Source organism: Anser cygnoides, chromosome 4 (genome assembly GCF_040182565.1).
Source record: "Anser cygnoides isolate HZ-2024a breed goose chromosome 4, Taihu_goose_T2T_genome, whole genome shotgun sequence".
Taxonomy (NCBI): domain Eukaryota; kingdom Metazoa; phylum Chordata; class Aves; order Anseriformes; family Anatidae; genus Anser; species Anser cygnoides.
This window is the reverse complement of record NC_089876.1, coordinates 6,277,741-6,297,925: the sequence shown is the minus strand read 5'-3', so window position 1 is coordinate 6,297,925 and position 20,185 is coordinate 6,277,741. Positions and strand designations below refer to the sequence as shown.

The following is a 20,185-nucleotide window of genomic DNA, read 5'->3' as shown; positions in this document are numbered from 1 at the left end:
TGCCAGCGAAGGGAGAGAAGAGTGAAGACAAAGGACTTGCAGAGGCGTTTCACAGGGTAGCTCATGCTGTGCTTTAGCATTCTAACACCTCAAAGTTGGAGCAGTGAGTAGAGAAAGCCCGGGTACTAAGCAGATCTCATCTTTCTTCACTGAGGGTAAGAATTAAGGAGATGGTGAGAGAGAGAGAAGGAAGGAGCTTGTTCTTTTTATGGATTCTCATGGTTGAACTGAAGTCTGGCTTCTGGATAGGTGTACCTGTCCTAAAGCTGCAGTACAGCTCTAATAGGAAACACAAGGTAGATATCCACCATACTACATGCTCTGACACTTAATTTTTGTCTGCTTAAACCTGTACTCATAAATATTGTTTTATTTACACACAGGTGTAAATAAATCAATTGCTGAATTGAATTTTGCTGAATTGATCTTATCAGTGAAATCTTACTCCTTGAGAGTAGTACAGAGGTTAAATTTTGCTGTTTCCTCAGATCATGCAAAGAGGCGGTCCTTGCATGGCTCAGCTGTGTTTGATATTAAATAGGAAACTGAAAAGCAGGAGGGAGGTGGTTGAAGTCTGGTTTTATTCAGCTGACAATGTGGCAAATCATCAGGAGGTTACAAACATCATTTTGGTTGGATCACGAGCTGGCTTGGTAAGACAGGGAAACAAAATTTTTACACAAACGGTAGAGAAGCTTCCTGAAGTTGGTTGTCATGATAACTCAACCCAACCCCAGTACAACAGGTGGTAAAGTTAAATACAGTGCAAGGAATCAGGGCAGTACCCGTGCTTGGATTTCACGCCTCCAGCCCCCCGCCAGCCGCTCGGTTTGCAACCCTCAGGAGATCAGTGGATTTCCCTGCAGCACAAACAAGTGCCCAACTGCCTCCGAAGTGCCAATCCTAGCTCACTGCACCTGAGTTGTCCCTAACCCCACAGCGCTGGCGTATGCTGTCAGGATATCCACAATCTGTTTCGTTTCTAGGGTCATTCGAGCTTCGGTCAGCCAGTCGTGCGCCACTCTCCTGGACTCTCCCTTCAGCTGGTTGACAAACTTGGCTGCCAGCTCCAGGTCTCCGTGTTCGATGCAGTAGGAAGCGTACGACAGTAACTTAAACGTATCCAGGTCTTCGGGGCTGAGCTCAGCAGGCGGCTTCAGCTGCTGGGGGTGAAACATGAGAAGCGACTGCAGGTAAGAGAGGAAGTACTGGTACAAGCTGTTTCTCGTTTCATCGATCATAGCCACCCTTTTGGCCAGTTTCTGCACGGTGTAGAAGCGCGCTCGGAGGGCCTCCTCGCTGTACACTCCCCGCGTCAGGGACTCCTGGGGCAGAGCTGCCGTTAAGGCCTCTGTGAAGGCGTTGTCGGAACAGCTGGCCTTGATGGCCTTCACCGCGCTCTCCAGGGGCTCTGTGGGGCTGTCCCCGGAGGCTGTTCTCATGCAGTACTTGAGTGCTTCCACAGAAAGCCACAGCTGGTGGGCCTTCCTGGCCTCCTCTTCTGCTACTGCATGGCCTGAGAAGTCAAGAACGGGACACTCAGAAGGGGTCAGACATACAGGAAAAGTAACACCGAAGTGTTTGAACACAAGCACCAAAAGCCATCCCCCTAACCCAGCCCTCCCCTTGCCCTTAGTGCTCACAGCAAGCCAGTTCCATGCTCCAGTGTCAGGTGGTCCCTGCACACAGAGCCCTAGGACAGCTTTTGGCAGAACCGCCTCTGGGCTCGTGCAGCTGGGAGGCGCTGGGTACTCGGCTGTAACAACCCACGGCCCACAAGCTACATCTAATCCTGTGTTTAGGTTTGGTAACACGCCTGGGGGCTGTTGACTCTAGTCCTCAACAAGATGCAATTTCAATGTCAGTGCTCACTCTCAACTGCTTGCTCAATTCCTTTCAGCCTGGCGTAGGCGGTGTTGATGTCCAAGGTGAAGTTGTCAAGCTGCTCCTGAGTAAGGCGTCTGAATTGCATTTCTTGTTCGCTGAGCTTCTCCGATAAGTTCTGAAATAGAAACACTTATCATCAGGCCAGTAACAACTGCTGAACTGTATTCAGCCTCTTTTTAGGAAATGCTGCTATAGGTTTTTTTTCCTTGCTAGAGACCATCTATATAGTAAATACATTATAGCAGTAAGAAGCCTTATTAGGGTGAAATTAAGTTTCTGCATTTGTAATTGTCGCAAGCTTCTCACCTAAAGTAGAAGCTTTTAAGGCAAGTCAGAATAAGACTTCTCTGTTCAAGTACTTCTTCATCTATACAAGATGGGCAGGCTCCCCTCCCTAGCCCCCCATCTGGAAGACAGTTCACAACTCTCACCCTGCAACGTTCATGCTTTGCAAGGCTTCAACAGCAGCACTGAACCAAATCCACCCCATTCCTCGAGGCCTCTCCCCCTTACCTGCTCAAACTCCACCTTCAGCTCCTGCTCCTGGATCTTAAGAACGTCTCTCAGATGGTCGGTGTGGGCAGCAGCCTGCCGCCGCAGCTGGGTCCTCATTTCGCTCTCCATCACCTCTCGGACTTCTTCAACCTGCACACAAGCGAGCAGCTGCCATTACACCACCCCTTCCCACGGCCCGACACGCACCGTGACTGTCAGCCATCAGGGATCACATGGAGTAGAACCACCTCACAACCCCCAGCCCCAATAATGTGTACACGCTGGTATCAAAATATTATACAAAAAAATACAGTAACACGACAGACTAAGTACTCTGGCACTTGTAAGTCAGCTTCCAAACAAAACATGCCTTCCCTTTTCCCTATACGCTGTAATACTATTAAACAGTTTAATAAAATTGTGATACCCTTTCATTTTCCCTGATCTATGATAAAACATTTATCCACTGTGGAGAGTGCAAGCTAGGACAAGATGTATGGTGCAGGTTTAATTAGAAGCACCTGAAGCATTTTCTGGCTTATAATTTAAGGACTGTGCCATTTCCACTCTTCCACTAAATGCAAAGATGACAGTACAAAGATGACAGCTGTAAACTAATAGCAGTCACTGCAATGCTTTGAAGTAATAGGCTGTAGGTGAAATCCTTAGTAATGTGAAAAACAAAAGTAATTCCTGAATTTACTGTACAACACCACCCTTCTAAATTTGAAGAAGTTTTCCTGCTCAAAATCTCCTTTCCATGCTTAGAGTATTAGGGCTCCTAGCTGAAGTCTCCCGTCACTCACAACACCCTAGTTGCCCTCCTGTGTGCTCTCTCTAGCTCTTCTACATTCTTTTTGCACTGGAGATTGAAACGTGCGGGTTATGCCACTTTACCTTCTTCTCCTGTTCGATCTCGATCTCACTTTTGTGATGCTCCAGCGCTTTGGCCACAGCTGCCTCAAGTGCCTTTTTGTCTTCCAGTTTCTGCTTCTCCAGGGCCAGCTCGATGTGCTGCTGTTCCCTCACCCGCTGCTCGGCCAGCTCCTTGTTCAGCTGGTCAATGCGCCGATGGGCATGTGCGATGAGAGAATTCAGGTCGTCCGTCGATAGCTGCCCAGCTGAAGAAAACACGGGGCGTTAGGCAGGGCGGTGAGAAACTGCCAACAGCAGTGCTTTCCCACCTAAGGCTCCACGCGTGGTTTATGGAAAATGGGAGCACATTTTATGAGATGTTTCTGAGCACTTCAAGCCCTTGACCGGTGCTAATGCCCAGCCAATGTTCCTTTCTGAACCAAACCAAACGCAAGCAGGAGAGAAACAACCTTCATTTCTTTGAAATTATTCGCACCTATGATTTACACTCCTGTAATTACAGTTAGAGGAGACTGTCGACAACTCTGTCCCTTTCTTGGTCTTTACGCCACCATGTGTTTCCCTCTGACAGCACACAGAGCAGCAGGATACGTAAAAGCCCCATGCTGACTGATACAGCTAGCTGGGTACAAGCTCACAGAAATGGGATCCTGTGAACATCTGAAGGCACGCTGAGAACCAAAACAAGGTTCTCTCTTCAACAGTCCTCCAGGCCAACTATTCAGGATCAGATTTGTTATCCAAATCTGTATCTTTCAGGTTTGGCTATTTGAAGAGCAGTAGTGCTCGTAACTAGATGTGGATCTGCGAGGAAGTTTGATACTTTTCTTCTAGGAAAGCCAGCAGCACTAAGAAGCTCAGCCACTGAAATTACTGCTGTCAAAAACAGAGCTAGGCTTTACTGCACTTGAGCTTTAAATTAGGTTTCTTTCCAAAGGAAAACAATCATCCTCAGAATCAAAGAGTTAATCAATCATGATTAAATTCAAATTAAACCAATCCTTTTTTGGTGACCCAGCTCAGAGTGCCCCTATGTGGCTTTTCAAGCATACGAAGTACCTGGGCATTTTAGCAGTATCACCAGGAGCTGGCGCATCCAGCACCTCACGCGAGCAAGGAGCACTGCAAGCTGGGCCTACTTGAGGAAAAACCCTGTCACGCAGCTTAATTAGAATTGATCTAAGTTTCTATTTCTCATTGGAATCTCAGCAGCAGCTACTGAACAGCTTAAATTCTCAATGAAAAAGCAAGCTTGGTTTTCAGAAGCCAACAATCCCACTCCCCTGGCAAGCGAGCGCTGTTAGACAAAGAGTTTGTGGTTTAAGCAGCACATGCAAAACTGGTGGAACAGATCCCAAAGCATAACTCAGTCAGGAGTATTTTAGGAATGCAACATTTCACCTCTTTGTTAATACTGCATGTAATTTACAGTGGTGCACCACACATAAAAAAGGACAAAGAGAAAAGAGAAGACGTTCACAAGACCAAAAAAAGTTAGAGGAACTCACCTAAATCAGTTATCTCTGCAAACAGAAAGAGGAGAGGTTGGAAAAGTTAATGCACATTCACTGCTGCAAGTCAGTCATGCAAAAGAAAAATTGAAAATAGCTTCTTATCTAGAGCACCTTAGTCTTGAGTCCAAGTCTTCAGGAATGTAAGAAGAACAGCATGCTGATGATAGAAACCTCGCCACATTACAAGCAAGATGTAGCCCGAAACATCCCAGTCACTACACCCACCTTTGGAAACCCCCAGGTTAACCTTTAAGTTTAGTCAAAGCAAGGAATACGAACTGGGAGTAGAGAAGTGCAACAGGACACTGAAAGTTTTAGTCTGATGTCTCCAGGTTCTTAGAAGCAGTTGGTAAGAACCAAATTCCCAAGCAGCAATGAGTCGCTAAAAAGTCAGTCCCGTATACTTCAGTGGGGCCCATCAGCATGAAGCTGAATGCTTGGAAGCTACCAGGAGATTCCCTCGCCTCCCACCAAAGTGCAGTGATCACAAAACCAGGATGTTCACCCTTTAGCCTGCATTAGGGATGGCAGCTCCACTCCAGGGTGCCAAATAAAGTTTTCTTCAGAACTAATACCCCAGAAGACTGTGCATGTAAGACAGCACAGCAAACTGCAAACAGGTCATTAATCTAAAAATGTTTTCCCAACTTTAAAAAACAAAACAAAAGGACCTTTCCAGAGATGATTTTACAAACAATCCGTATTATAACTAGAGGGAAATGTACTATAACTCAGACACGGTCCTTCTAAACACTGCGACTAGAAACACAAGATCATTTAGCACATTTTCTGTTAAAACACTGTAGTACATGAACCTTCCAACAACTCGAAGTAATACATTTATCCCTCTAGGAAGAGAGATTCTAACGACACTTTTGAATCACATTTCTCATTTCTCTTTTTTCTGCTATAAGGAAAAGAGCTCAAGTTGAAAAAACCCAAGCACCTCAAAAATATGAGTGCGTGAGATGTCAGATCTCAGGCAAAGAACTGTAAGAGTATTAGCTTCAAGATCAGTTCCTGTGTCAATTTAATTTAAAAGTAACATCCTGGGGTATGTAGGGTACATAAAGAGCAGTCAATCTCTTTCATTTTATCATTTCAGTGATGACCTAGAAAAATTCAGGGAGCTCTTCACTCCTCTGTTACAACAGTCTATGAGAATACCTATAACGACAGAATCAACCAGAGAAATACTTGATCAGCGAGCAACACACATTTGATCCAAATCTGGAGTGACCGGGGCTGTTTCTCAAGCAGAGCACGTGAAAGGCCATGCTGACTTCACTGTGTGTGTAGGTATTGCCTTCTCACAATAGTATAACCGATAGAATATAGTGCATGGATTACAAAACCAAAACAAAACAAGAAAACACCCCAGCTAACTTTGAAAAAAGCACACCAAATCAGCACTCCGTGTCATGCAGGAGCCATAAGGCACCGACGCACTAACACCTGCTTTAGCCTACTACTTCCAACTGTGAGCTCATTTTCACTTCAACCAAACGAGGGGAAAAAGGACACTGAACACTCAGTCCAGCAGGCAGAACTACAGAAGCACTACAAGGTCAGGGTAACCAGCCAGGAGTACCGCCGCAGTGCCAGACTTACTCAGCCCCTTCCAGCCGGGCTGGACGTCCGGAGTGATGCTGTCGAGTTCTCGCTGAAACTCCTCTCGAGCTGTAGCCACAAGCTCGTGATACTGAGCTACTATCTTGGCCTCGGACTGTGCTGCCTGAACCTGTAACAAACAAAATGAATTAGTTTTATTTTTCAAGGCGAATTACCAAAAACAGAGACACACGTAATTTAAGAGAAGGCCTTGTGTTAGTGGCAGAGATCTTTATCCTCCAGCCCAACTAAAACAAACACGCTTGGGGAAAAGAAAAAACAGCCTGTGCTATCAAACCTCTTGTGTACAATCATTATTTGCTTCAGCTACACAACTCCATTTCCTCTCACACGCACACTAACAACAGTCAGCCTGTAGCCTAGACAGGATCAAAGCAGCATCTTAAATACTGAATTTATCATTAAAGATGTCCAGCTCTTTTCCTCCGTTACTGAGCGCTTGTTGCCTGCGGCTATTGTGCAGGCCTAGCAAGTTGGTCCTAAGAGAGCTGCCCTCCTCTCACTAATTCCTGATGCTCCCACTATCAAGGTAAATTCACCACTGAAATTACACCTGAGGGATGGAATTGGAATTTGTCTCCTTTTGCAGGAACTGGCCTGCAAAGGGAGCCAAATTTCAACTTTACTTTTCTTCCCGTCTTCTGAGTTGTAAAGTCATTTCCCCACAACGCCATTAGCACACATTGATTACAGTGATTACAGAGGCGTGTCTTATATCAGAGCTTCCAAAGTTTCCTTTCAAGGTTAAAAAGCAGCACTCAGTGACTCTTAAGTCTCCCGTGCCCTGCCAAGGAAAAGCCACCACCAGCAGAACATTAAAACACTGTGTGGAAGGCACACCACATCAAACCACACGTTTAATGTTTTGTCTGAATCTTTCAAATTCCACTCCACATCAGACAGGAAGAACTACAAGTTGCCCAAAGAAAGCACGGCACCAATCAAACTGTCTGGAGACTTTCAGGACAGAGACCAGGTTTTCCTCAAAAAGTTCTTGTCAGGACTATTCACTGGTAGTATAATCAGTTCAAGGACTGACCATAGCTAAAAAAAGCCAGAATTCAAACTAAAAGTATTTAATCTGCTACAGAGGACTTTGGAAAGGGAATTCTGCACAAGCTGCCAAGTAGTTGTTATTCTAATGATGATTAAAAACAGTGTGTGGAAGCATTACCTTTTTCACTACGTTGTCCAAGTCGACGATCATATGATGAAGATTTTCTTCTGCAGCAACAATGTGAGATTTGGCTCCTGTGATCTGAGACTTCTTGGCATTCTCAATTACACCTTTTGTCTTCTCTAACTCTTCTCTGAAAAGAGAAGCAGCTGCTAATTATAACACGTGCAGGTCTTACAACACAACCCCAGAGAAAAGTTTACTTGACACCGTCCGTCTTTATAGGAAGAACCACCTGATAACTCTCATGTTTCCCATGTACCAGTTCTATAGCAAAAATGCTGAGATTAAAGATTTTTTTCTGCAGCCTGAAGCCTAGAGACGTCACTGGCTCCATTCCACGTAAAATGAGAATTACGTATGGTATAATTACAACTTGGGACTCAAGACATAGCCGGAGAGGGAAGATGAATGAAAGCTCACTGACAGTAATTAGCAAAGCTAAGTTAGTATTAGAAGGCAGACATTTCCAGCACACAGGAGAGTATCAAAGAAACATTTTTAATATAGATGGCTTATTCTTGCAGAAGTGTTTTAGACATGGTGACTGGTAGAGATAAATGAGGATGGAGAAAATTTATAGAGCTCTGTAAAAGATTTTTTAAATTTTTTTTTTTTTAATTGAGAACCATTTTTCCTCTAGGAAATCAAGGAACAAGTGTCCTTTTTCCAAATCCATTCAAACCAACAGAGATTTCTAATAAACTCTCTGGAGCAAGGAACAAGCTTTTTAAAATAAGTAACTCATTGAAAGTGGAGGCATCCAGTAGAGAGACAGAGAATGAAAGCTAGCAATAACCTTTGAGCATCTGCAGTTTTGGTTAGCAATAACCTTGGAGCACATCTGGGGTTTTGGCTAGCTTGGTTTTACTCTTTGCAACCCTCCGTTACTCCTCCTACCTGTTTCCAGTCAGCACAGCAACTTCCAAGGTAAGAGGAGTTTGTAACTTAACAACTGTGCAACTTCAAGGATGTTCCCCTCTTCCTCCCATTGCCCCCTCAGCCTCAGAATCATTAAAGAGCTTCCAAACTTATTTCTACCCTCATTACCAAAACAACTTGGAGATATTTTTGTTCCATCAGCTTACTTTTGCTGTTACAACCATTAGGTAATGAGCCTGCACACCAGACTTAGTGCACACCACTGCAATTTATTCAGAACCTGACATTATGAGCAGGCTCCGCTTTAGAATTCAGGTTTTCACTAACCACACATCTCAGAAAAATCTAGCCTTACAGACTGTCCCAGCACTCATCTAATGCCTGCCAGCCCTCATGGGTGGCGTTACCTTTTTACTCCGTAAGTCTTAAAACCAGGCAACGTACTTGGCTTTCAGAAGGGCATCAGCGGCTTCATCCACTGCTCTCCTCCGATCTTTCAGTGCTTCCTCCAGAGTGCGCCACTGAGCGGATTTTTTCTCCCCAGCAGTCTAAGAAGTATAGATTTTTCATTAGGGTTATCACAATCGCTACAATAAAGTTACCCAGGAAATAATAGCCTGTAAAGATTCAGAGTTTGCTACACTCGTTTCACGCTGGCTGACCAACATGGTTTTGTTTTACCAGCAACATAGCTGGAAGCTTTAAGAATTTCTTCCTTTCAATGTTTTATGTTGTTTTCCTTGATCCTTAACATTTTGTTCCAACTGAGCAACAGATACATGTACACACAGCAGGGCACATGTGAGGATCACTGTATGGTGCCACAACATTTTGGGGCAAATCTCTATATGTATTACACTTAAAAGCAATTTTAAAGTAATACAGGACATTTAAGCATCAAGTTAAAGAACAAATTCTTAAGGCGTTTGTTTTACTCAGCGCAAGATTAAGTTTAGTTGTCTGTATGCCCCTGTTCATTTGATTAACCACTCAGTTATACCCTCTGCATTACCTGCGAAGACTAGCAGCATAACTTGAACTACTCGCATAACTGCTCGCAAAAAGGGAATAAATGAATTGGAGGGAAAAAAAAGTCAAAAGCAGAAGCATTTTATTATTAAATTACACATTTCAGAAGTGGGAAGATTAGTTAAAACTGTGATAAACATTAAGACAGTGCATGAAAAGCTTCCAACTTTAATTGTGAGATGGCAAGTTTTGCTGAACAGAATATGCAGAGTCCCCATTTGTCCAATTTACCTCAGAATTGTCCATTGCCTCCTTCAGTATTTGTAAGTGGGCATTCACTGCTTGCACAGCAGATTCCTGTGCCGTAATCGCCTGGAGAGTTACACGAGCTGTAGAGCTCAGGGCTCCTTCTAATGTTGCTGCAAGGGCTGGAAAAAAAAAAAAAAGAATTAACTGAATTAAACTCTAATTAGTAAAGTGACACGTTACATCCTCTGCATCTCCTCACGTTATCTTCTGTGACCCAAAAGAGTTGGTCAGTTTGGAAAATACGCTGCAGCCTATGGAAGAAGAAATGCCATCAGAACACATTCCTAATTCAGAAAACGAGTGCTAAGATGCAAGCCTGCACTTAGAGCAGTAGGACTACTCAGTGGATGCCATGCGTTTGCAGAGGGGCGCATTTAGTCCAGAAGACATTTTCCATCTTTACTTTCTGCAGTGGTTATCAAGAGGAAACAAGAAAATATTCCTGTTTTCCCCAGGACAGATATATTCGAGCCACAAAGTTATTCTTCCCAGCCCAGAAGGTGACGGCGGCAACTATCTGCTCCTGTCGGGATACAAGCCCAAACGACCTACCAATTATTCAAGCAGGAACCAAATTGGCATAGTTAAACAGAACAAACTCTGTCTTACTGGAGCCAGCTATTTATCTCTAAGTAGCGGGGCAGGTAAATCCACCTTCCCAGTAAATTCTCCTCTGGACTTTTTCTGGGTAAGACCTCAACTACCTCACTTGCAAAGGAGTCCTTGTATGAAGCAGACAAATAACGCCTAACCTCTCCTTCCTGCTCAATGTTGCTGGGGCTCAGAGCACCACGGCTCTGAACAGAAACAAGCAGCAGCAAGCCACAACAAACAAGTCTACTGTGATTTAAAAATCTCATCCCTCGTGCACCAACAGGCCAAGCCCAGGCTCTGGGGGAGGTACAAACCACTCAGAGAAAGTAAGTGGGGCTGACAAACGTGCCAACACCGTGCACAGATGCAGGGTTTTGGATGGGTCGGATTGGATACAGTGTTCAGCATCCTTGTAGTCGATGTCTCTAGCCTACCAATTCCCCAAAAACTCCTTCAGAGAAGGCCTGCAGAGCCACTGCACCCACCCGTCCCTGCATTTCCCCAAGTCAGAACTAGTCCTGCAACACCCACCCGTTTCTCCCAGACTGGTCTCCCCGTCATCCTGGTCAGTGCTGCCTGAAGGACAGCACAGAAACCTCCCAACACCGCAAGCAGCCTGCAGTCGGAGCTGGGTTTGGTTTCAGAAGGTAGCTGGCCACAGCTTGCCAAGCCTTACCAGAGGGCAAAACACCACCTGCCAAGAAACATTTCTCCGTTTTTCTGGCTTCCTCTGAGGCAAATAAGGAAAGGACCCAAAACTCCCAATTTAAACAATCGTGCAGCAAAACCAAGACCAAACAACAGCTCCAAGGTATTTTAAATCCAATAAATCATGTAGACACCTAACAAACTACACTGGAGAGGTGAGGGGGCAGGATGCAAATATAATTTATTTGAGCAAGATGCACGAGGATGTGAGTTTTGGGGACACATGGAAAGCCAAACAACCTCTTCACAATACAGCTACTCCTGGTGCACCTGGATTAATGGAAGTGTTGCTTCGAAGCCACACAAGGAATTGTTAGTTCCCAATCCAGAACCTACAAGCAACATTTCATGGTCCCTTGACATAGCAGTCCTGGGTCACTACGGAACAAGCCTAGGTAGCAGCTCTGTAGACAAGGACCTGTGCATCCCAGCAGTGACACCTGACTGCACTGGGCTGCATCAAACAACAGGTCACGACACAGACCAAACGAAGGAACCATCTCCCTCTAGCCAGCATTTACAAGACCACATGTGGAATACTGCATCCCTTCCTGAGATCTTCAGCATAAGCAAGATGCAAACAAACTGGGACACAACAGCGGAGAACCACTAGGATGGTTAGGGGACTGGAGGTCTTATTCTAGCCTGAAGAAGTCTACAGGGGAAACTAGAGAGGTTACAGAAAAAAAATGAACCAGACTTCTCTGAAGTGCCCACAGAAATGCCAAGAGGCAATAATTAAAGTAGAAACAACAGAAATTAATTGTATGTAACAAGCTCTCCACCACAGAAGTCCTGGCAAAGATGTTCAGAGAGGTGGGACAATCTTTCTCTATCCTTGGAAAATTTCAAAACTCCAGGGGAGAAGGCCCTGAGCAGCCTGCCCGAGCTCTCCAAGCTGAGGCTCGGACCAGAGAGCTCAGAGGTTTGTTCCACCCCCTTTTTTTTTTTTTTCATCCTTCTCTGGCCATCAGTTATTTGTGAGTGGGTGGAGTGTTCTTCACCAGCACTCATTCTCTGCCAGCACGACATGGGTAAAAGACAGCTGCATAAGCCAACAGAGTCTTTTTTGTCACGTACAACATGCACAGGAAAACTGATGGTAAGGACTTACCCGATATCTTCTCTTGTTCCTCCTTGTCTTGCTGGGCAAGGCGGGCCGCAACTTCTTCTGGTGAGCGTTCTTTTATAGCATGGGAAACTTCATGTTCTTTATCTACAAAAGCAGAGAGTAAAACTGTTTCAGTGGAGAGCCCAAATTACTATTTGGATTACTTGTAGGGAAGTAACTTTCTTTTCAAAATCGATTTGCAGAGTTAGTATCATTTTATAAATCTGACTTCTGCACGAAGCTATGCCAAAACTGCATCAAGCTTTCTTATTATACTCATAATTGCAAAGGACTGTCACAAAGCTTCTTAAAATTAAAGACAATAGCACGGATACCTCACATGCAATCTGTAGATTTTACGTTGTCTAGTTACAAAGATACACAAAATTCAAAGGCAAAGGCAAAGCAAGAATTAAAAAACGTATGGAGCCACGTTTAAGTTTTCAGTAAATCTCTCTCCACTTTTTTTTCAGTTCCCCTTTGGCATGCTTGGAAAGTTCAGCCAATGTAAAGAAGGTGAGTCAAGATTACACTCTATGCCTTAGCCTAAGGCTGCTTAAAATGTTGTTACTCTCCAAAACAGGGAATTAACATCGAGCTAATTCTCTCTAAGGCTGCCTATAAACTGAGGAGAGAACCCAGATCTCAGACTCATGCTGCATCTAAAAAAAAAAAAAAATGAGGTTACCTTTTAATAATGTTGTTGCTAACTGAAGAACGTATTCACTTCTTGCTCGCATAAGCTTATGAAATGGGCATGTTAATAGGGGAAGAAATTAATATACTCTCATCTGAAATAGCCCATCAGCGAGAAACTAGTGTTTCCTGTTCAGTTAAGCAGTAAATGAAGTTGCTTCACTTAGCCCTGCACAGACAAGCTTTTCTGAACCACAATCAGAAAGCCACAAGCAGCAGAGGCAAACTGGACCATGCACGTTCCAGTCCAGCATGAAGGCAGGCTTTCCTCCTACATCCCTCCCTGTGCCTGCCCCAGCTATCTATCTCAGAGTCTCAGCATGCTAAAAACCTGTTAACATGATGCAAGTTCTTTCATCTGCAAAAGGCACACAGAATAGTGCCTTTAAAATGACAAATACCAACACAGAAATAATTTATGCACTTAAAGCTGTAGGATTTGGGCTTTCTTCAGTGTGTTTGTATGATCTTTTTCACCTTCTTCAGGCTGTATCCCTGGAGCTGGCACCGACACGGCTACACCTGTTGCAGAGATGATCTGTGCTGCAGCTGTGCCTGCTGTTAAGTACAGTTACAGAACTACAACAGTTAGTATGCACATGCTCAACGTCAGAACAGGGAGATACAGACTTTCTTTTTTCCTCTGTTAAATCATTAGTTGGGCATTCACATTACTGTATCCGTAAAAAGGGGAATTTCCTGGACAGACAGCACTCAGTTATTACACACACACACGTGCACACAGAACTTCACTCGATGCAGCAGATGAAGGAACAAAGGTGCCAGCTGCTCCTCTCTAAACCGATTCCATTTGATCTGGCTTTAAAAGCAGCCCAGCAGTTATCCTAAGTGAAGTTTCTTGCATTTGCTTAAGAAAAAGAGAGAAATCCTCTCCAAGTCAGGCACCCAAAAGTGTTCTTCCTGATGAGTCTCACATCCAAAGCTATGCAGGACAGTCATTATTTGTATTACATTCCAAATATTCTAGCGTAAATAAACTTCATAAAACCTAAGCAAAAATAGTTTAAGCCTTTTTAGACGAATATTCTTATGGCTGAGAAGAAAATAATATTAATTTGAAGAAACTCTAACATACTCATCTTCAACCACTCCCAAAGACTATTTTAATCTACTATGGGACGTACAAAACAAGAGAACACGAGCTCTTTTGTTTCCTCTGCATGACATTGTGTAAGGTTACCTTCTTTTTCCTCTGCAGGAGGAACAGCTTCTGGTTTGCTTATGGGGGATTTGGTAACGGGCTGCTTAGATTCTTTCATTACTTCTGCTACAGAAGAGATCTTCAGGGGGCCTTGCTGTATCTTGAAAAGCAAAAATAAGAAATATCACCAGTTTTCAAAGAGCCTGCATGTCACCAATCCCATTAAAACACAGAAGAACATTTCCACGTCTAGACAACTGAATCATAAATCTAAACTTCAAACTACAGCATGAAAATAGCAGCAAGGCCATGTAATTGCTTGTTTTAATTTTTAATTTAGAAGGAATCTTTACAGAACACAAGGTAATGGCCGAAGATGCCACAGGCACGGCGTGGGTTTGACAGGGTGACCTCACTGACTGCTCTGTGAAAGGGCTCGGATGCTGGTTTTCAGGACAGATGAGCACTAACTCGAGTGTAAATTACTGCAAGGATTTATGACATTAATTCTTTAACATCCATCATGTAAAGCCACAAGGTAATACTAAAAACATCTGAGTTGGAGCCATAGCTAGGCAGATGATGATTTTAGTCTGACCAGTCTGTTTTGTGCAAGAGCTACTCAGTGCTTGGGAGGCAGCAAGAGCTTATCACAAGTGCCTGCAGCTGAAAACAGAAGAGACACAATTCTGGTTAACTCCTGTGCTGTTTGTTAAAGACAGCTTTCTTAAACTAAAAATATTTTGGGTTTCTCAAAGGTCAAAAACCTTCTGATAGCTCCGAAAAGCCACGGCCAGAGAAGCCTTTCAGCATTCTTGTTTAAGCAGGGAGCGTTTTCTGTCAGATGCACTAACAGAAACTTCCAGATTCGATTTCCAGTGCGGTGCAGAAGGCAGTATCAGGTTTTCCTTTCTGCAGGGTCACATCACTAAGGTTTCATACCCATGCACGACTCTGCACTGTTCAAAGCTTTATTGATCCAACAAGTTCTCAGATCTCTTTAAATTAAGTTCAGCTTAGATCAGAAGTTTTCTAATCCTGCAGTCTCGCTAACTACACTAAACCTCCAGCCACGGTAAAATTAGTTAAACTCCAGTGTCACCTACAGCTCTCCCCCCGATTTACCTATAAGCAAACCAGCTGTTTGGTTAGGAGCCTAACAGATTGTTTTTTATTGTAAATAACAGTATTACAAGCCACAGGCAACAATCACAAGATGAAATGGGAAATGGACAAGCAGCGCTGTTACTAAGCACTAAATAGTGCTTCTATTAATCAGGCAACTCATAAGAAAAGAGGAGTTTGAAACAGGAAAGGATCTACAGAGTCCTTCAGTGTCTTTTCAAAGAAAAGCAAAAAACTGCAACAAAAATGCTGAGCTCGTAATTCTTAAACGATGCACAACAAAACTTACTGGAATTTGAAAGCTAAGAGCAGGTGCTCTCTCTGAAAAAGGAAGAATGAAGCGTGCCGTGGGGGAAACACTTACCGGTTTCTTTGGCAGTGGTGCACTGTAAGGTGCGGGACCAAGTGCCATCTCAAAGAGTTTATCAGAGTAGGGGATGGCTTTCTCTACGTTCTCCCGGAACTGCGTGTCATAGCTGGCGTACAGGACAGTTCCCCCTACTCCTCCACCCACAAACAAGACACTGGCACCAATAATTTTGCCTACAGAAACACTGTTGGGGGGGGGAAAGAGTGAAAATGACGTAAATCGCATCACAGCTTGGTTCAAGGTGACCACCCCCAACCTCCCTTCTCGACAGCACTCACCTCGGTAAGATTCATTTAGATCCGAGTCAATCAAGCAAGGAACACAAGGAACCAGGAGAATAAAAGCTACTAACCGGAGAAATCCCACCCCCACCATCGGCTTGCTCTCACATGAACTCCAGGAGCAGGTTCACCCTCGGCAGAAGGAACAGGAGACAAGAGCCCACCCCCCCCAAATCCTTCTACGCACCCCGACTCTCCCGACGGGGTCGCATATCCACGGCTCACTCGTGACGGACGCAGCGATGCTCTCCCACACCGGCAACTCTGTGAGGGGTGGAGGAGAGAAGAGTTAGCGGGCACCCCGAAGCGCCTCCTCACCTTCGCTCCCGTTTCAGGTCAGCTTGTTCCACCGCCACGTCTCACGCGGGCTCCAAAGGCAGGCAGCAGCCAGCGCAAGGGCAGCGATGCTGGAGTTTTTTCTCCCCCCAGACAACAGACTTTTCGCAAGAGCAGCTTAAGGGCATCTTAAGAAATAATTAGTCATTTTGAAAAACAAGCAAAGAACATCCCAAGATATTTCTGCTACTGTTTTCCCTGTTTGTGTTCCCTTCCTCCCGTCCGTGTGGCACAACTGCATCAGTTTGGGTTCTCTCCAGCAGCCTCACGAGCTACCACAGCTCAGCTGTGACTGCAAAACACCAGAGCTGCTTAAACACTTATGCCTTGCTTTGAAGGCACAATTTCTTCTTCAGCTCCCACACCAAGACTTTCTCTAAAAGAACTACGAACACACCTCTATCGAAACAGAGACGGGATTATAATAGAAATGAAGTTACTGTATGAGGGGCGATACATCGCCACATTCTACTTAACACAAATAACACGACCCAAGATGTTTATCTCCTGTTTTAGCCCAAAAAGCAGATTTACCAGAAAGACTGCTTAAGATACTCTAATCCTGAGAATGAGGAGAAGCACTGCCCCCTCCGTTTTTCTTTTTCCACATGTCAATTGCTAAAAGAGGAACACAGGGCTCAAGGGAGATCCGTGCACGACTCACAAAAGGATCGCTTCCCACAGCTGCAGTACTTTGGGCAACTAGAAAATTACAAAATAAAAATAAAAATCAATGAACAAGAATCAGGGGATGCTTCGCTAAACCCCGACCCAAGAAGAAAGCCTTCTCTGTTTCCTTCTGCGTAGGGCAACACGTAACAAGCACGCGTCTTGGGGGTCAGGTCCCATCCTTATCCGACACCGCAGAGGAAAGGCAGGCACGCTGAACTCCTATTTTTTTCCAGAAAGTCAGCCAAAACTCTCTGATTAGTAACAGGAGGGCGTGGACGGTGAGAGGAAACCAGCATTTCTTACCCCTGAGTCCTTCGCAAGCCTTAGCTGATCTTCTCATTTACAACAGAGTAAGGGAGACAACGTTTTCTGGGTTGGTTTTCTGGCTGAATTTCCACTCCCTTCTAAAACCCTGGGTCTGTGGCGCCGTGACCAGCCCTCACCTGGAAATGAGCCTTCGCCCAGAGCCTCGTCAAGCTTCTTCACAGTGCAGCAAGATGAGAGCAAGCCAAATGCAGGCCACAGGAGCAGCAAACTACAACCTTTAACTGCCGGTATTTTATAAGCAGAAACCCACTCTCGTTTTCTTCCCTCTCACCAAAATACACTATTCCCTCCAAAAAAAACAGCGGCAATTTTTTAAAGCTGTACTGCTTGCCTTTTGCCACTAAAAATCTTGCTTAAATCCACTACATCGCCCTAATTTGGAAAATCAGGAGGAGTTTCTCATCTCCCCATTGAATCATTAGCAGGTGCTTATTACCAATAAAAAATCCCCTCAGTAGGGAACCCAGCAGGGAGCACACATCCCTGCAGCAGGGCACTGAGAGCAGCTGCGGCCATTTCCTCCCCCTCCAGCACTCCCATGTGCTGTTTCCTTCACCTAACTCCTTTAATACTCATTATTTCACATTTTTTATCCACTGTTAAGTCATTGCAAGACCACTTTGCAGAGCACTTCGTACCTTCAGTGCAGGCAGCATACAGAACCCAGTGAGTCCAGCATTTGGGGTTACCCACGGGAGATTGTCTCCCTGGCAAGGCGCTCGGGGCAGGCAGGGCACAGCAGGACTTCATTAGAGAAACCACCCCCGCCTTGAACGTAGACTTCAGGCACAAGTTCAAATACCCAGACAGAGCTCAAGGGCACGCCACCCTCCGAGTTCATTCAGCCCGAGCTAAAGCCGTCCTCGTTCTCCACGCTGCATCTGCGCAGGAGGCAGCCCGCAGGGCACAACGCGGGATTTGTGTGCTTAAATAAGAGCAAAAGAGAAACTTCAGGGGAAGTCGGTCCGCGTAATGAGAGAGGTTATGTGCAACAAGGGCATCTGACTGCAGAACCGAACTTCACAATCGTGCAATTGGGGAAAATAACCCAAGGCTGCAGCTCCGACAGGAGCATCAGCAGCGAGGATCTTTCCCCAAAAGCAACGCAACGCAGGCCAGCCACAGGGAGCACCCTCTATCACCCCGCTGGTGCCCACAGGCCCCACAGGCGTTACATGGCATTACTGCCAACAGAGTTCTCCCTCCTTGTGAGAAATTCCTTAACGTCACCTCACATCAGGCTAGAGGCCACAATTCTGCATCTCCTGCAAAACCAGCGCTGTAACACATTCGTTTCTTACACCTAGTTTCTTTTTTTGCCAACCGAAAGGGACAGCTTTTAGCTGCAGAAACCCCAGGGGACCAGCAGCTGCCTGTACACGTACGTGTAATGGAGTGCTGAGAGCTTCCCCACCAGGTGAACGCTCAGGTGATCCCACTTGCCTGCAAACACGCCTCTGCTATTCAAACTAAGTCTCCTTTATCAAGCAATCGAGAAACATGATTAGGGATGAAGAAAAAAACTCATTTTTTAAAGTAAGGAAAGAAATTGCAAGGGTACGGATAAAAAAGCTCCACGGAATGCTCTGGCATCTCCGTGTCTGCAGCTTTTCCATCGAACTTTTATAGACTGAAGGCACGCTTCCAAACTCCAGAGCACAACACCCCATTCTCCAGAGCTGCACAGTCATTCTAGATGTACCCTTACAGACTGAACACGTGCACAGGGATGTGAGAGACAAACATCTGTGACAGCCTGCTTTCTGTCTTCTCATCTCCTGGCTCAAACCTTCCCCAGGCCCTCGCTTCAGCAGGCATCGGATGACCTGGGCAGAACTCTCCCGGCCTTATAAAGCTGCAAGAGGAAACGCCGGCTGCTGGGGTGGGAGAGGCTGTAACGGGACACACTTCATCCACAGAGCGCGTGGATAGGAAGAGTAACGAAACTGGAATAGAGTCGAATATAAAAGTGATTTGATCTTTTTATTTTTGTGTACTACTGTTAGGCAGATCCCCGAAATAGAAGCCGAGGCCTTTGTGGAGGTGTTAGCCTCGTCTACGAACCCTTCCATCTTCCAGAAGCGAGTGGCTGCTTTAAAAAGGCTTCATACCCCACAACCACGTGGGGAGAGCATCGTGAGGACAGGAAAGGCCCAGAAGAGAAGCGCACAGGGGGAATTTTTCACCCTGGCATCCCTCCTGCTCCTTTTTTGCGTTGTACCCACGGGCACCACATACGAGGGGGGACGGCAGCGACCGCGGGCACCCCTCAGACCCCTCGCGACCCCCTTAGGTCTCCTCACAGCCCCCTCCGGCAGCCAGCTGCTAGACGCCCCGGCCCAAGGTCACGTCCTTCCCCGCCGCCCCACGGGCCCGGCCCCCCGCCGCCAGCCCCGCCGTGTGCCCCGGCCGGGCCCCGCCGGTGTCGGCCGCCCCCCAGCGCGGCCCCGGCCCCCCTCGGGGACCCCCCCTTCAAGGAAGCCACCACAGGCCCTGCGCCCAACGGACTACAACACCCAGCATGCAGCGCGGCACCCGTCAGCCCCCGCTACGCCCGGTCGGAGACGGGCGGGGGACTACAAGGCCCGGCATGCCTCGCGCGCCCGGCTCCGCTCAGCACCAAGCAGACCCCGCGCGCTGCTCGCCGGGATTTGTAGTGCGCCCCATCAACGCGCCCGCCCCCCGAGCCGCCTCATTGGCTCCCGCGGCTGTCCCTCAGCAGCCCGGCAGCCAATGGCGGCCCGCGCGCGCGGAGTCATTGCGAGACGACGGAGCGGCGCTCAGAGGACGTGCCGTGCCTCGGCCCCGCGGCGGGCGGCCCGGGGCTCCCCCGCCTCGCCGCGCTCCCCCCCGCTCACCTGCGCGGCCACCGCGCCGCCCGCCCGCCGCCACGCCCGCAGCATCGCCCCGTGTGCGCCTCCGCCGCCGGCACCGCCCGCCTCCGCCCCTCACCGCCAGGAACCGGGCAGCGCGCATGCGCGGGGGGGCGGGCAGAGCGGGAAGAGAGTGACGGGCAGCGTGGCCAATCAGAAGGCGAGGAGGTGATGACGCAGCCAGGAGGA

General features: G+C 46.5%; 1 protein-coding gene across 6 annotated transcripts; it reads right to left on the bottom strand.

Annotated features, from left to right (window-relative positions):
- Positions 1 to 562: 562 nt before the first annotated feature.
- On the bottom strand, positions 563 to 20,138 carry IMMT (inner membrane mitochondrial protein). Of its 6 annotated transcripts, XM_048047799.2 has the most exons (15): positions 19,982 to 20,137; positions 15,976 to 16,052; positions 15,502 to 15,691; positions 14,052 to 14,172; positions 13,328 to 13,408; positions 12,158 to 12,259; positions 9,724 to 9,860; positions 8,908 to 9,011; positions 7,579 to 7,714; positions 6,384 to 6,513; positions 4,767 to 4,781; positions 3,280 to 3,503; positions 2,401 to 2,532; positions 1,873 to 2,002; positions 563 to 1,516 (listed from the first exon to the last, which is right to left on the bottom strand). In XM_048047799.2, the coding sequence occupies exons 1-15, from the start codon at positions 20,024 to 20,026 to the stop codon at positions 909 to 911; spliced, it is 2,232 nt and encodes a 743-aa protein (XP_047903756.2). In that variant the 5' UTR covers positions 20,027 to 20,137; the 3' UTR covers positions 563 to 908. The 6 variants fall into 6 exon arrangements, with proteins under 6 accessions (XP_047903756.2, XP_066851655.1, XP_047903763.2 ...); XM_066995554.1 differs by lacking the exon at positions 15,502 to 15,691 and having other exon boundaries at positions 19,982 to 20,138; XM_048047806.2 differs by lacking the exon at positions 4,767 to 4,781.
- Positions 20,139 to 20,185: the final 47 nt, after the last annotated feature.